Raw genomic sequence first — 16,916 nt, 5'->3', positions numbered from 1 at the left:
ATAGCTTCGCTCAAACAAGAATGTCTAATTAGGGTCAATCATACTTTTAAAAAACTACTCGTAAAATATTAATAGCAGATTTCACTTGATGAGATATTAGGGTTGAGTCATACTTTTGGAAAACAAAACTTTTGCTAAAATATTGATCTTATGTGACAGAAAGACATGAAATATCCTCTTTCTATGTTTTTGTTTGTTTTGTGTTTCAGAATAACGGTTACGAACCTGCTACTGAAGAACAGAGTTCAGATTAACGAGTTACTGGAAGACCCGATGATTGCTGTTGTTTTCACGCTGGAGTACGTCATTGGAGAACCTTTGTCAGCGCAGGCCAGGAAGGTATGTTGCTAGTTCATGTATTTACCTCTTTTTGTGTATAACTGTGTCAAGCGGTCTGTTTACTTCCATTTATTGAAATTTTTTGCTAATTTGAATATTCAGTGATTTCACAAAAAGTCTGTCTGTCTGTCTGTCTGTCTGTCTGTCTGTCTGTCTGTCTGTCTGTCTGTCTGTCTGTCTGTCTGTCTGTCTGTCCGTCCGTCCGTCCGTCCGTCCGTCCGTCCGTCCGTCCGTCCGTCCGTCCGTCCGTCCGTCCGTCCGTCCGTCCGTCCGTCCGTCCGTCCCTCCCTCCCTCCCTCCCTCCCTCCCTCCCTCAAACCTTTCCTCCCTCCCTCCCTCCCTCCCTCCCTCCCTCAGTTTAAATGCAGTTTAAAACATTGTTTAAACAAATATTCCTTTCTTCTCTTCTGCTTGCTACCAGATGTCTCTGAGCCTGGCTCGGAGTCACACCCGCACTGTGTGTGTGCGGTGGGCGGTGTGGAACCCACTGCTCAACCCGAGTAGCCAGGAGGTGCTCGTTTCCATGATGGGCGGGCCTCACCGGGGCCCTGATGATGAGTTTGTCTATCGAATGCCATTCACCGACATGCAGGATGAGAACCGGGCGAAGACGGCTGGTGGACTCATCTCCTTCCAATGCTCCCTCGATGGCAAGGTAAGTCAGAATCAAATCACCTTCCAGTGCTCCCTCGATGACAAGGTATGTTAAACTCAATCTCCTTCCGATGCTCCCTCGATGGCAAGGTACGTCAGACTCGATCTCCTTCCAGTGCTCCATCGATGGCAAGGTATATCACACTCAATCTCCTTCCAGTGCTCCATTGATGGCAAGGTATGTCAGACTCAGTCTCCTTCCAGTGCCCCCTCGATGGCAAGGTACGTCAGACTCAATCTCCTTCCAGTGCTCCCTCGATGTCAAGGTACGTCAGACTCAATCTCCTTCCAGTGCTCCCTCGATGGAGAGGTACGTCAGACTCAATCTCCTTCCAGTGCTCCCTCGATGGCAAGGTACGTTAGATTCAATCTCCTTCCAATGCTCCCTTGATGGCAAGGTACGTCAGACTCATACTTTCCAGTGCTCCCTCGATGACAACGTACGTTAGACTCATCTCCTTCCAATGCTCCCTCGATGGCAATATTCTAAATTAGAAAGCCTTCATAAGATAAAGCCAATATTCTAAATTAGAAATCCATCACAGGATAAAGCCAATATTCTAAATTAGAAAGCCTTCACAGGATAAAGCCAATATTCTAAATTAGAAAGCCTTCACAGGATAAAGCCAATATTCTAAATTAGAAAGCCTTCACAGGATAAAGCCAATATTCAAAATTAGAAAGCCTTCACAGGATAAAGCCAATATTCTAAATTAGAAAGCCTTCACATGGTAAAACCAGTAATCTATGTCGGTGGTAATTAACAGGTTATAAATTCTCTATTTATATGCCGTTTGTTGTATTGTATCAGGATTTCCTACCGTTGCCGACAGCGCTGTCTCCCAGCTCCAACGGTTACCACGTGGGGTCGATGCCATCGTTTGGCAGCATCGAGGATGCTGATCGGTTCATGCAGGAGAGTTCACACAGCTTCTACAAACGCCCTCCATCAGGGAAACCAAAGTAAGTGGTAGACGAGCGGTGGAAAAGCGACTTTAAACTTGCTTAGCGTCAACAACTTAACCTTTAGACTACTGGATTAATTTTTGACAAAAATCACATTGAGTGGGTACAAGTTTATAATTTCTACTCACATATATTCACTTAAATTTTTTATATATACATAAAATAAAGTGCATATTTAATCGGTAAGTATTATTTTTGTTGGTTTTTCTAATTTTTATGATATTTTAGATCAGTTAATATTGATTAAAATTAGGCAACAAAATCTAAAAAGTCACGTTTACTTATGGGCATTTTTGGCCAGCTGTTCAGTATTTATGTCCATTATTCCTGATAACAGTGGTTTTCTGACCAGATTTAAAAAAACAAAAACAAACTACGATTCATATCCAAATATTTTGTCTTTTTCATTGTTGGTAAAACAATCAAATTTATTATCAAATTAGCTGTTGTAATCAGCTATCGATCCCTGAAAATTATCATGACTTGCCGCAAACCACATTTTGAAATCAAAATTCCACGGTATTTTCAATTGAAAAAACATAAACAAAAGACACCATCTTGTTAAGAAATCAAGTTTCCTGTATTATACATCCATTTCTAGTGAGTGCCATTTGCAAAACAGCGGGAAATATGAACTGGGGAATGCACTGGATCCAGTGTACTATATGTCGACTGGTGTGATGTCGGGCGAGATATTTCGCCTGCAGTAGTCAGAAGGTTAAGGACTGTTTGTTTTGCTTGTCCAGAATGCATTCTTTCAAATACATGATCATTTTCTATTAACAGAAAACAATGCTTTCGTTCTAACAGATGCATATGTCTGTTGTGTTAGTTTTCTTGTTTGTCTTGTTTTTATCTTTTTAAAAACTTCTTTGTGGTTGTATTGGTTATAATGCATCAAGTAATTATTGTACTCATACATCAATCACATTTTCCCCATTAACAACTTGATCGCAGTCATTTTATGAGGGCTGGGAGTGCTTACTTGAGGTGCTTGCGTCACAGGTTCAAACCACCTTGGTGGATTCATTCCACTGACTGGGTTTTTTCTCGTTCCAACCAATTCACCGCAGTTGGTCAAAGGCTGTGATATGTGCTTTCCTGTCTGTGTGAAAGTGCACATAACAGATCCCTTGCTACTAATGAAAAAATGTAGCAGGTTTCCCCTCTATAACTGTGTTAAAATTACCATATGTTTGACATCCAATAGCCATTGATTAATAAATCAATGTACTCTAGTGGTGTCGTTAAAGAAAGCAAACCTTTTAATATAAAAGATCCCTTGCTGCTAATGGAAAAATGTAGCAGGTTTCCCCTGATGACTAAAAGTCATAATTACCATATGTTTGACACCCAATAGACGATGGTAATTAATTAATGTGCTCTAGTGGTGTCGTTAAACAAAACAAACTTTATTTCATGATTTACATTGTCTTGTTGGTTTTTGGTTTTTTTTTTAACTTTGTAATTTTTTTGCTTCATAACATAAAACAAGAATGAGTGAAAGAAAATTTATTAGGTTTCCTTTTTAGTGTTCTTTTTGACATTTATCATTTTACAGTCAGGATCACAGTGGAGTTCATAGTAAGGGAGGTAAATCTTTATCACCAGCTATAAGTGAACTCAGTCTGACGGGAAATTTTGTACCAGCTCCAGTTGCTACTATTCAGTATATGTAAGCGTGTGTTGGCTTTTCAGCAGAACCCTGTCACGTGTTTCCTGACCTTTAACCATTAACCTCTGACCCCACAGATTTGGTTTAACACTATATATGTACATATATTGTAATTTGCATGAATTTGATGTTACACAACTCACTGATGTTGATTAAAATAATACTGCAACCCAGTTATTAGTGTCACACAGGTCCACACAAATTAACCCTTGAGTTCCTGGATGGTTTAACACTTTCACTGTAACCTCGTAGATATACATTGGTATTTCGTCACATATATCGACACTAATGTTTTTATCACTTATTGTATAATCATGTCTGTTGTTGTATGTTCAATTGAGTCGTCATTAGCTGACCTTATAGGGCAGCCCTAAAATCACCCACGGCAACCGGCAATACCGTGGAGATTGTCATATAGTTTTTAATTCTCCATGACACGTTTTTGTCTTTGACTATATTCAGGTTTTTTTTACCAATGGCATGTTTTCTTTTTGCCGTGGACATTTTCTTAATTACAGTGGTTGCAGGGTCAGTGATTTTTCATCTGTTAAGTGTAAGTGTACATCTGATTTTGTAGCTCGGGTAAGGGTGATATAGGTTATTAAAATATAATGCCATGGATTGGATCATACGTTTCCTTTTTGTCCAGTACTATACTCGAGGTTTATTGCCAGAAGGTACGAAGTGTAAAATTAAGTACCGGAAATCTTTTTCATTACTAATTTGTCAAAAAGCTAATTTGAAAATTGTCTGTCATTTATAGATGTACCACCACCGTGTTTGCTGTTTGGTTAAATGAAATGTGAACTTGGCGACAACTTTTCTGAGCAATTTCACCAAATTGTTAATATTTTATGGGCTTCAGTTTAAACCTTGTTTTAATGGCTAACATTGTTACATGTATGCCATAACCTGCCCATAATGTTTTTTATATACCAAAATATTGGGATGTGGAATATGTCACTTTAATTAATAATCAGGGTTTAACTAGACTCACATACAGTGTGGGTATTTAGAATTTGGTCAGGAAATCAGTAGCTGAGTTCAATTTTAATTAGCCAAAAACACTGACTGGCATTTAGTCTAATGTGTATAAAGACACTGACTGGCATTTAGTCTAATGTGTATAAAGACACACACTTTTGGAAGTAGCTTTTTAAGTGAATTAATAATAAACACATATTTTTCAAATTCAACTTTAAATCGCATTTTGTGATTTGATAAATGACAGTTTAAGCCCAGAATATGTGTGTGTGCGCGTGCATGCGTGCGTTTGTGTATGTGTGTGTGAGTGTGTGTGTGTGAGTGAGTGTGTGTGTGTGCGTGTGTGTGTGCGTGTATGTGTGTGTGTGTGTGCATGTATGTGTGTGTGCGTGTGTGTGTGCATGTATGTGTGTGAGTGTGTGTGTGTGCGTGTGTATGTGTGTGTATGTGTGAGTGTGTGTATGTGTGTGTGTATGTGTGCGTGTATGTGTATGTGTGCGTGTGTGTGTATGTGTGCGTGTATGTGTGTGTGTGAATGTGTGTACTTGATGTACCTCTGATTTTTATGCACATTGTACATGTATATACTAAACTAATGATGAGTACATATATGTTCTAGATAGGTTAATTGCATTATTATTCACCTGTAAATAGAGGGACCTCCTTAGAAAGTGGACAGCCTAAGTTAACTGTTCATGGGTCTACAGCTAGATTGTAGCCAGGTATTTCTTGAAAGAAATACAAGACATCCACTTGATAATACCTGTATATAGTTCCATGGAAAAAAAGCTTCTGTTTACAGTGGTTATAATCATATGGAGTTGTTAGATTTGTGGGTGTTATTGTCCATTTGATGCCTGTAAATGGTTCATTTTTCACCTCAGGATAACGCTGTTGGTCAAAATGACATTTGTGGGCATCAAATATACAACGAGTATTGACACCTTCAAAACTAAAAACTTGGTATAGGAATCTCATAATTGGTATTTGGCTTTGATTGTGAACATAGTAAGCTGGTCACATTATAAACAGAATGAAATGTGATTAGCAGTTACCAGTAACAGTTAGCTGTGAGAGAGGATAGGGACTCAGGATTAATGAAGATACATGTAATTTAAACCAATTACTGGGCATTATCGTTAGTGTCACTGGCATCTCTGTTACTTGTTCTGTCAAAAATAATTATTAAAGACATACTTTAGATACTGCATCCAACATTTAACACTTTAAGTGGTACCCACAGAAAACTTGTGCTTTGAACTGTTTGGACATCTTCAGGCGTTCTACTAGACACAAATTGAGGGTACCTGTACTTAAAAAAAAAATAGATCATAAATGCTCCCACTAATTAGTTGAAATATCTTAAATTAGACACTGTTTCATGTAAGTACTAAGTAACTTTGATAAATTTTAAATACATGTAACAGTTCTCATAATTCAATCTTTCTCAAAATAATTTTCAAAATGTATCCATTAATTTCCAAGATTTCTGGCAGAAACCCTGATGTTGTTTTGATGATATAACATATTCTCAATCCCCCCACCCCCCACCCCCCAAAAAAAAAAATGGAATGCAAAAGTTGACGGGAGAACAATATAACTATTTTCACAGATACCTGAATTGTGTTGAATTATATTACAACAATTTGTTAAAATGTAATTATGAAATATTGGAGTCCACTTTCCAAACCTTATGTACGCCAATTTCCTAATTTTGGAGTTAGCAGTGTACATGTACATGTAGATATACCGATATTAATACAACTCAGCAATACGACAATAGGTTCCGTCAAAACACAATCTACCTGTATGCTTATTAAACATGATCTTAAAATTGTGCTTTGTGTAATGTACAGTACTTGATGTTGCAGCAAAATGATGGTTTTCTCAAAATGCTGTAAATGGATATACAGTGAAACCCCTCTAAACCAGACACCCTAGGAACCAAAACAAATGTCCAGTTTTAAGAGGGATCTGGTTTACAGAGGTTAAGTTCTGTCTTGGTTTTTAAAAAGGGACTGTGTGAAACGTCTGGTTTTGTGGGAATTCCTGTTTACAGAGGGTCCGGTCTTGGGAGGTTTCACTGTATTGTATTTTGGAAATTAACTCTTCATTTCATGTGTCATAACATAGACTTTGTCACACATACAGGTATGTTGAAATTTAATACTTCAGAATATTTAGTAAAATCTGGAATCTTTACCTTTTTAAAGATAAGTTAATCAAGCTTACCACTTGTTTTACATTGCAGGAATCATCTTGTTACTCAGTGTTAAAACACAACAAGAAAAACTACTTAGTTTAGTATCACTATTAAAATGTTTAAAACCAATGATGATGATTGAAAAGAATTATATTCCATATTTGCACTGACCATAAATGTACTATGACAAGATGCTGCACTTTTTCCAACACAACATGTTATTTTTCAGTGTGATTTTAGTGTCTTCTTGTTTGATGGGGTAAAAGTTTTGTTTTACAAAATACTTGTTTTTGATTTCATAGAAAAAACAACCTTTACTTTTAACCTTGTACTGTATATACAGGTTTCAACATCTTTTGTTTATAATGGTAGGTTCTTTGCCAGAGGGTACAGCGCGTAACATTATGTATCCTGAAATCTTAGAAATTAATGGACATATATCAGGGATAGCTCTGCCACTCGCCAAATTCGCTAGTTGTGAAGTTGAAGAACAATTGACAAAAAAAATAAAATTAAGGTGAAAATATTTTTGTGTAATAATTGATATTTTATTGGAAAATAGCTATAGGTTTAGCATTTTTGAGAAATGTTCTGATCACCCAGAGCCAGCCCTGTTAATTTCAAAAATGTTAATAAGAATTTGTCAAAGCACCTGAAATGCAGTGGGTAATTTCAAAACATTTCAAACCCATAACCACCTATAGTGGAACCACAGGTAACACCTTTTTTCATACTGTGGAATTTACTACAGGTTATGTATTTCTGAACTGATTGCTTTGTAACTTGCACACAGAAATAGTATTTCTTTGTTATTTCCAAAACACTTCTACTCTTCTTCTTACGTCAAACCAAACTGAAATTATTAAAAAACAACAACATTTTTTGTAGGATGATGGGACAGACTATAGACAGACATTTGGATGGTTATGATGCAGAGAGCAATAATAACCATTCAAATATCTGTCTAGCTCTTGAACAGCAGAGTACACGTGATACTTTAAGACATTACCCCTTTCCAGGGGTTGTTGTTGATGCTGGTATAGGCTAGTACTTTGTGGTCAATATGACATACATTTTTGTAGGAGGATGGGATGGACTATAGTAAAGGCATTTATGGCCTGTTTTGTTTTTAAAACTGTATGTACCGTCAAATAATGTTCTGTTAGAAAGCTTGAATGGGTAAACGATGTGTTTAAAAGTGTTTCTGTTGTTTTGTTTTACTCCAGAAGCCAGACGGCTCCACAGTTGATGCAGATCAGTCAACAGGTCAGTCAACAGGTTGCCATGCTACCTCAGCAACCGGGCGTGGCCTTCGCCCAGCCCCCGATGATGGGATCAGTCTACCAGCAGCACCCTATGTATATGACCGGCATGGGGACAGCGGGTTATTACCCCACAGATATCATGCAAGCCATGGAGGTAGGGGTTTTAGACACAACACTAAATGAAGTTATATAATTTAGGACTAAAATGAAGTGTAGTTATGAGAAATTGTTACGGTTTCACAGAATCCTGTGTACATGTACATGTCTAGTTATTACCCCACAGACATTATGCAAGCAATGGAGTTAGGGTTTTTAGACACAACACTATTTCCACTCATTTGATATTATATAATTTTGTACAAAAATGGAATGTGGGAATTAGAGTTTTAATATATGGTTAAGCTTTGACATAGTCGAGAACCCTATGTACATGGTGGTAGAGGTTTTAGACACAACACTATTTTTACAGATTTAATGGAGTTATATAATTTAGAACAAAAATAGAACATGGGAATTGGAGTTTTAAGATATTGTTACGCTTTCACATACATGTAGTCAAGAACCCTATGTACAGGTAGATATCTAGTTATTACCCCATGGACAATGCCAGCTACATGTATGGATGTAGGGTATTTAGACACAACATTATTTCCACATTGTAACATCTGGTTCTTGCCCCATATATATGGAAGCCATGTATATATAGGTTTTTGACACTAGAGCTAGAGGTGTATTTTTTCAGACTGCTATAATTGATGATACATGTAATTCCAAACAATATAATCCTCTAAATACACATCTAGCATGTGGATGTCCAGTTATTAACTCACAGATATAATGCAGACCTCAGAGGTAGGGGTTTTAGACACTGGGGCCAGAGTAGTTTGTTTTCACACTTATAATCCCATGTTATACAACACCCTACCAGCAAACATTTTGCGGTATTTCTAGTCAATTAAAAATTGATTAACAACTACTGTTCAGTGTTTTACAATTGTGTAGTGATTTCTGAAACTTGCGAAGTGAATTGTGACACGATACTGAAAACAAAATGTTTCCTACCTATGTGCAAAAACAACAATACTGTATGTCAATTTACATGATGTCGGCAAGATTGCCAGCAATATCCTGAAGGTTAGTAGACAAATAGCATCTGGAGGTGTTGTAGCACTGGCATAGCCAGGATTTTATATTGGGGTGGGGGCCTAACCCACACTATGTAAAGAAAGAAAGAAATGTTTTATTTAACAACGCACTCAACACATTTTATTTATGGTTATATGGCATCAGACATGGTTAAGGACCACACAGATTTTGAGAGGAAACCCGCTGTCGCCACTACATGGGCTACTCTTCCGATTGGCAGCAAGGGATCTTTTATTTGCGCTTCCCACAGGCAGGATAGCACAAACCATGGCCTTTGTTGAACCAGTTATGGATCACTGGTCGGTGCAAGTGGTTTACACCTACCCATTGAGCCTTGCGGAGCACTCACTCAGGGTTTGGAGTCGGTATCTGGATTAAAAATCCCATGCCTCGACTGGGATCCGAACCCAGTACCTACCAGCCTGTAGACCGATGGCCTGCCACGACGCAACCGAGGCCGGTTCATACTATGTATGTACAATGTATGTATGTGACAGGTGTTATAGGATGAATTTATAAAATCTAATACAGTTTAAAAAAAAAAAAAAGTTTTATTGCATGGGTGGGGTTGGGTGGGGGGGGGGGCGGGGGGGGGGGGGGGGCAGGCATTTCTCCATCCCTCCCCGGCTATGCCACTGTGCTGTAGAACAAGAATTATTTTTTAAAATTATATTAGAAAATTTTCACTATTTCCTATAATATTTCTAATATTTTACCCTCTGTTTTCAGCCTCCAAGAAGCCGGATGACCGCCCCAGATCTACATGAACTGCCTTACACCCCGGTCCACGCCCCCATCCTCGCTCAGGGACCGACTGCTAGAGGGTTTGTACACATATCACTGTTTATCACTGTTGCCTTACACCCCGGTCCACACCCCCATCCTTGCCCAGGGACCGACTGCTAGAGGGTTTGTACACATACCACTGTTGCCTTACACTCCGGTCCACACCCCCATCCTTGCCCAGGGACCGACTGCTAGAGGGTTTGTACACATACCACTGTTGCCTTACACCCCGGTCCACACCCCCATCCTTGCCCAGGGACCGACTGCTAGAGGGTTTGTACACATACCACTGTTGCCTTACACTCCGGTCCACACCCCCATCCTTGCCCAGGGACCGACTGCTAGAGGGTTTGTACACATATCACTGTTGCCTTACACTCCGGTCCATGTCCCCATCCTCGCCCAGGGGCCGACTGCTAGAGGGTTTGTACACATATCACTGTTGCCTTACACCCCGGTCCACGTCCCCATCCTCGCCCAGGGACCGACTGCTAGAGGGTTTGTACACATATCACTGTTACCTTACACCCCGGTCCACGTCCCCATCCTCGCCCAGGGACCGACTGCTAGAGGGTTTGTACACATATCACTGTTTCTCACTGTTGCCTTACACCCCGGTCCACACCCCCATTCTTGCCCAGGGACCAACTGCTAGAGGGTTTGGACACATATCACTGTAGCCTTACACCCCGGTCCACACCCCCATTCTTGCCCAGGGACCAACTGCTAGAGGGTTTAGACACATATCACTGTTGCCTTACACCCCGGTCCACACCCCCATCCTCGCCCAGGGGCCGACCGCTAGAGGGTTTGGACACATATCACTGTTGCCTTACACCCCGGTCCACACCCCCATCCTCGCCCAGGGGCCCACTGCTAGAGGGTTTGTACACATATCACTGTTGCCTTACACCCCGGTCCACACCCCCATCCTCGCCCAGGGGCCCACTGCTAGAGGGTTTGTACACATATCACTGTTGCCTTACACCCCGGTCCACGCCCCATCCTCACCCAGAGACCGACTGCTAGAGGGTTTGTACACATATCACTGTTGCCTTACACCCCGGTCCACACCCCCATCCTCGCCCAGGGGCCGACCGCTAGAGGGTTTGGACACATATCACTGTTGCCTTACACCCCGGTCCACACCCCCATCCTCGCCCAGGGGCCCACTGCTAGAGGGTTTGTACACACTGTTTGTCACTGTTGTCTTACACCCCGGTCCACGCCCCATCCTTGCCCAGGGGCCGACCGCTAGAGGGTTTGGACACATATCACTGTAGCCTTACACCCCGGTCCACGCCCCATCCTCACCCAGAGACCGACTGCTAGAGGGTTTGGACACATATCACTGTTGCCTTACACCCCGGTCCACACCCCCATCCTCGCCCAGAGACCGACCGCTAGAGGGTTTGTACACATATCACTGTTGCCTTACACCCCGGTCCACACCCCATCCTCACCCAGAGACCGACTGCTAGAGGGTTTGTACACATATCACTGTTGCCTTACACCCCGGTCCACGCCCCCATCCTCGCCCCCATCCTCACCCAGAGACCGACTGCTAGAGGGTTTGTACACACTGTTTATCACTGTTGGCTTACACCTCAGTCCATGCCTCCATCCTGGCCCAGGGACAGACCTCTGGAGGGTTTGTACACATATCACTGTTTATCACTGTTGCCTTATACCCTGGTCCACGCCCCCATCCTTGCCCAGGGACCGACCGCTAGAGGGTTTGTACACATATCACTGTTTGTCACTGTTGTCTTACACCCCGGTCCACACACCCATCCTGGCCCAGGGGCCGACCACTACAGGGTTTGTACACACTGTTTGTCACTGATGCCTTACATCCCGGTCTACACCCCCATCCTTGCCTAGGGACAGACTGCTACAGGGTTTGTACACTGTCACTGTTGCCTTACACCCCAGTCCACCACTTAAAATTGGATCTGAAAGTTGCATAAATAGCAGATTTTAAAACTATTTATTAACTTCTCATTTGAAGTCTAAGCATTATACCTTCAATTATATGTCCATTAAAATAATTACTACATAAATAGAGAATAATATATGAGTGGCCGTTAGATACCATTTATCTCATGAGTTGTTTTAAAATGTATCTAACGAGCGAAAGTGAGTTTGATACGTTTTTAAACAACGAGTTGTGAGATAAATGGTATCTAACGGACACGAATGTATTATTCTATTCCTTACATATCCTCAAAAACCAGGTTTTAAGCAAATTTTAACATCTTTTTTTACTAAAAGTTATTTATAGCCGTTGCACTTACTCATCACAGACCCATGATTGTCAGGTTAACTATACGTCACAGTGTAATCGATTTCCATCATGTAGTTTTTCATTGGATGTATGGCAGTGGTGATCTGGTCATCACATAGGAGCAGCCAGTCGTATGTCTTGAAATTATTAATACATGTATACAATGTGTAAACATATCAAAAATAATGCATGGTGTTCTCTCCAATGGGTGTGTAAGAATTTAATTTACTGGTAGAAAAATATATTATTAAATTTATTGAAAAATCTTTAGTGGATGGCCAACACAATTGGGCATGTTTGGTCAGGTGAACACTCTGTAACATCAGGTCTAAATTTAGATTGAGCTATGATAAATCTTGATTGTGACTGATTGATTTGTTTTTGTTAGGGGACAGGGTTTGTCCAGAGCTTGTTACGCTCAGCTGTACGCCTCGGGTTTCCCACCAATTCTTGATCGGAATGGAGACCCGCCGGAAATTGTCGACCCCAGCACCCCACTGCCGTTCATCATGACCAAAGAAATGTCCGACCCTCTCCAGTGTAATGAGATCATCTTCCAGTTCCTGGCATTTTCCAAGTAAGTTGTGATCAACAGTACAAGAAATACAGTTTGTTTTGTTTAACAACACCACTGGAGCACATTGATTAATTAATCATCGACTATTGGATGTCAAACATTCGGTAATTGTGACATGTGGTCATCAGAGGAAACCCGCTACATTTTTGGTAATATGCACTTTTTCACAGAATGGAAAGCACATTCCACAGTCTTTTGTCCAGTTGTGGTGCACAGGTTGGAACGAGAAAAAACCCAATCAGTTGAATGGATCTGCCATGGTGGTTAGATCCATAAAGCGAGCACTCAACCGACTGAGCTAAATCCTGCCCCTACCAAGAAATATGATTTGCATGGATGAGGGGCAGGGTGTAGCCCAGTTGTATAACTTTCGCCTGATGTGCGGTCTGTCTGGGATTGATCACTGTCAGTAGGCTATTTCTCATTCCAGCAGTGCACCACGACTGGTATATCAACGGCCATGGTATGTGCTACCGGGTATCCTATCTGTGGGATGGTACATGTGAAAGATCCTTTGCTACTAATGGAAAAAAAAGAGCGAGTTTCCTCTCTAAGACTATGTTAGAATTACCAAATGTTTAACATCCAATAGCCAATGATTAATTAATCAATGTGCTCTAGTGGTGTCGTTAAACAAAACAAACTTGGTGGGTGTAAGAAAGGATGGATGTATGTATGGATGGATGGAGGATGGGTGTGATGAATGGATAATGGGTTGATGGGTGGCTGAGTGTTTGGTTATTGTCTGGTTCCTTGGATGTAAGGATGTATGGATGGATGGGATCGGATGGGATCGGATGGGATAGATAAACAAATTGGCATAATTTATTTTCTGTCTGGCATATTTGTATTGTATATTCTCCTTGTACAAATATAAGGCGAATATCAGGATAGGGGTGGGAGATGGGTGAAAAGTTACACCAAGATTTAAAGTTTGTTTTGTTTAACAACACCACTAGAGCACATTGATTTATTAATCATTGGCTATTGGATGTCAAACATTTGGTAATTTTGACATAGTCTTAGAGAGGAAACATGCTACATTTTTCCATTAGTAGCAAGGGATCTTTTATATGCACTATCCCACAGACAGAATAGCACATACCACAGCCTTTGATATACCAGTTGTGGTGCACTGGTCGGAATGAGAAATAGCCTAATGGATCACCGTCAGGAATCAATCCCAAACCGACCATGCATAAAGTGTGCTGTACCATTGCGAGTGCGACTGCGAATAATTTTTACATGTTCATATACCACTAGAATTTTGAGCATGTCCGTCCCGGGGCCTGTCTCTGTATAGCCAGGGACTTGTCCCGGGACAGACTTTACCATTGCACTATGCCCCTACCGACAACATGAGTTACCCACTTACAAGTAAAACACTTCAACGACATATTGTAAAAACACAGCAGAAATTATTGATATGATTACATGTAAAAAATTTCACTGTGTAAAATAGTCTGCAATATTATATAATTTGTGTAATTAAAAAAAAATAAAAATAATAATAATAAAAAAAAATGTAAAAAAAAAATATTAAAAAAATGTTTTAGTCCCCTATGAATGTAAAAACAATACTAAGAAAAAATTAACAGAAGAAAATACTAGATAGGGGAAGAGTGGAATTAATATTCCAAGCCAGGGAACATTTTGTTTTCAAAATTAGCTATATTTCTAGTCAACTGAAAATTGATTAACAACTACTGTTTAATGTTTTAAAATTGTGTAGAGATCTCTGAAACTTGTGTAGTGAATCGCAACATGATACTGAACAAAATGTTCCTTGCAAGTAATACATTGTAAATGCAACCATGGTATAAGGTCTTTAAATGATTCAAATAACTAGAAATTCTGCATTTGTTACATAGATCTCGTTCCAGCCAATGGTCCACAACTAGTGTAACAAAGGCTGTGGTATGTACTATCCTAGCGTTGTTAAATAAAACATTTCCTTCCTTTCGTTACATAGAGGAACACATTATCTGTAGTCATGTAGGAAATTCTTGTTGTTTTGTGTAGGTTTTACAACACTATTCTTGGTGGATCCAACAAGACATCGGGAACGGTCTTCTTTACTTTCCAGTTCTACAGGTTTCCGCAAGTAACAACGGAGAGGTTAGTCAGCTTTTTTAAACACCTTTAAAGTATTTTCAAAATATCTTTAAATTTCTTCTGGGCTTTTTTTTTTTAATTATGGTATGCTAACTTTTGTTTTCGTCTTTTTTGTTAATGTTCTACCTCCAGAACATTTAAGAATAGCACCATAGCAATATTGTCTATGATAGAACCATTTCATTTCTTTTTATCAAGACAAAAATGGCTCCAAATGCCAGATTTGGCTCTTGTTTTTCAAACAATCTAATATTTGTCTACCATCTTTATTTTGTCAGTGGCAATGTTGTGATGACAGGATGTTAGACATTTTAGAAAGTGCATTTCATTTTTCAAAGTTTTCGTAATGAGACATTAATATTTACCCCCAGTTGGTATTTAAAATTCTGCTTTTAAAATAATTTGCTCGGAATTATGTACAGTGAAACCTGTCAAAACCGGCCAAATACGATGGTCCCAAATTTTGTCTTACTTAAACCATGATCAAACCTGATAAAACTGGAACCTGTCAATTTCGGAAACCGGATTGATTTTTTGCTCACAAATGTAAAATCCTTAATTAATTAGCCTGAACAAACTGACGTAGTGTAAACGAATGAAGAGTCAACTTAACGAAAACACAAGTTCCAGAAAACAGTGCAGACTGGAATTTCTGCTGTCCAGCAATCAGTGTTATGACGTCATGGGTCACTGATTTCTGCGGTCTCATTTCAGCTTAGCAGACATATCAGAGTAATTAATGCTCGATTGTTTTCAGTTGTACTGTCTGATGCAGTGCAAATTCTTTTCAGCTTCAGACAAATCTGCGATACTCACACATTAGGGTATCCACCTTTGATTGTTGGTCAATGCACTTTGATAATGAAATACTGACACACTGTAGAAACAGTAGAAACAACTAAAATTAGAGTAAACTATACACATGTGACTTAATTTGTATTTTATACACTAAATACAAAAACATTTAAAAAAATCTTTTCTGCGATAAAAACAAGATGATACACCCACTGAATTTTACTAATGAAGATCTAAAATGTTCTCGACCATCACAGACTATTGGTACAAAATGTAGGCATGTGGAATTATTGTTTATTTATGTTTAATGTCAGTTCATAAATAAGAAAGATATGTAACAAAATTGGATTATAGCAACATTATTATTGATCCTTGTCGCTCCGACAGTCACAATTATTTGGCAATTATTGAACATGTTCGTTCACAGTTACAAATTCGATGTCAAGGGAAATAACTCTGTATTCTAAAACGCAACCCTCTAAACTCTGGATCCTGTCCAAACTGGATAAATATTAGGTCCCCTGCATGATCTGGTTCAGACGGGTTTCGCTGTATTTAGCATCATGAAAGCGATAATTTATTACTCAGGATTTTCCATACGCTTCTCGTCCACAGAATGCTTCAAAGTATACCAGACATTCAGGTACTGCACAAAATGTATTTTGAGGTACGTGCCATGACAGAAAAAAATCATCACTGAGCTGATAAATCGGTAATACTGCAGACCTTTATAAGATTGCCATTAAGAATTAAGCCCTGCAATGATTTGTAGTCAAAACCTGTACTTTTAAAATCAGGGAGGTTTTTTTGGTGGTTTTCCAATATGATTTTGTTTTGTTTTTTCAGACTTCTGTTAGGAAAACCACAGACTAATCTAACAACAGATCCAAACTCGATGCCGTTTATCTTACAAAGAATTGATCAGGATGGCACTGTGATCGATGGACAGCCTGGTTTGCAGGTGGGATTTACTAACAGAAATGTTCTAATATTTAAACATGGATTTGGTTAAATAGAGGATTATCCCCGAGTGTCTTGTGATATCATAATTTATCAGCACGAGTTGATAAAAGTATGAAATCCAAGGCTTGCCAAGGATTTTATACTTTTATCAACGAGTGCTG

General features: G+C 39.6%; 1 protein-coding gene across 1 annotated transcript in view; it reads left to right on the top strand.

The window, feature by feature from the left end:
* Positions 1–16,916, top strand: part of LOC121390746 (nephrocystin-4-like) — a 72,475-nt gene that overhangs the window by 29,289 nt on the left and 26,270 nt on the right. Inside the window, exons 8-15 of the mRNA XM_041522649.1 lie at positions 210–339; positions 761–994; positions 1,805–1,956; positions 8,048–8,240; positions 9,962–10,056; positions 12,694–12,882; positions 14,905–15,000; positions 16,639–16,753. Coding sequence (XP_041378583.1) covers positions 210–339; positions 761–994; positions 1,805–1,956; positions 8,048–8,240; positions 9,962–10,056; positions 12,694–12,882; positions 14,905–15,000; positions 16,639–16,753 — 1,204 coding nt within the window. The remainder of the gene's footprint in view (positions 1–209; positions 340–760; positions 995–1,804; positions 1,957–8,047; positions 8,241–9,961; positions 10,057–12,693; positions 12,883–14,904; positions 15,001–16,638; positions 16,754–16,916) is intronic.

Source organism: Gigantopelta aegis, chromosome 15, assembly GCF_016097555.1.
Source record: "Gigantopelta aegis isolate Gae_Host chromosome 15, Gae_host_genome, whole genome shotgun sequence".
Lineage (NCBI taxonomy): Eukaryota > Metazoa > Mollusca > Gastropoda > Neomphalida > Peltospiridae > Gigantopelta > Gigantopelta aegis.
This window is presented reverse-complemented; position numbering and strand designations above follow the sequence as displayed.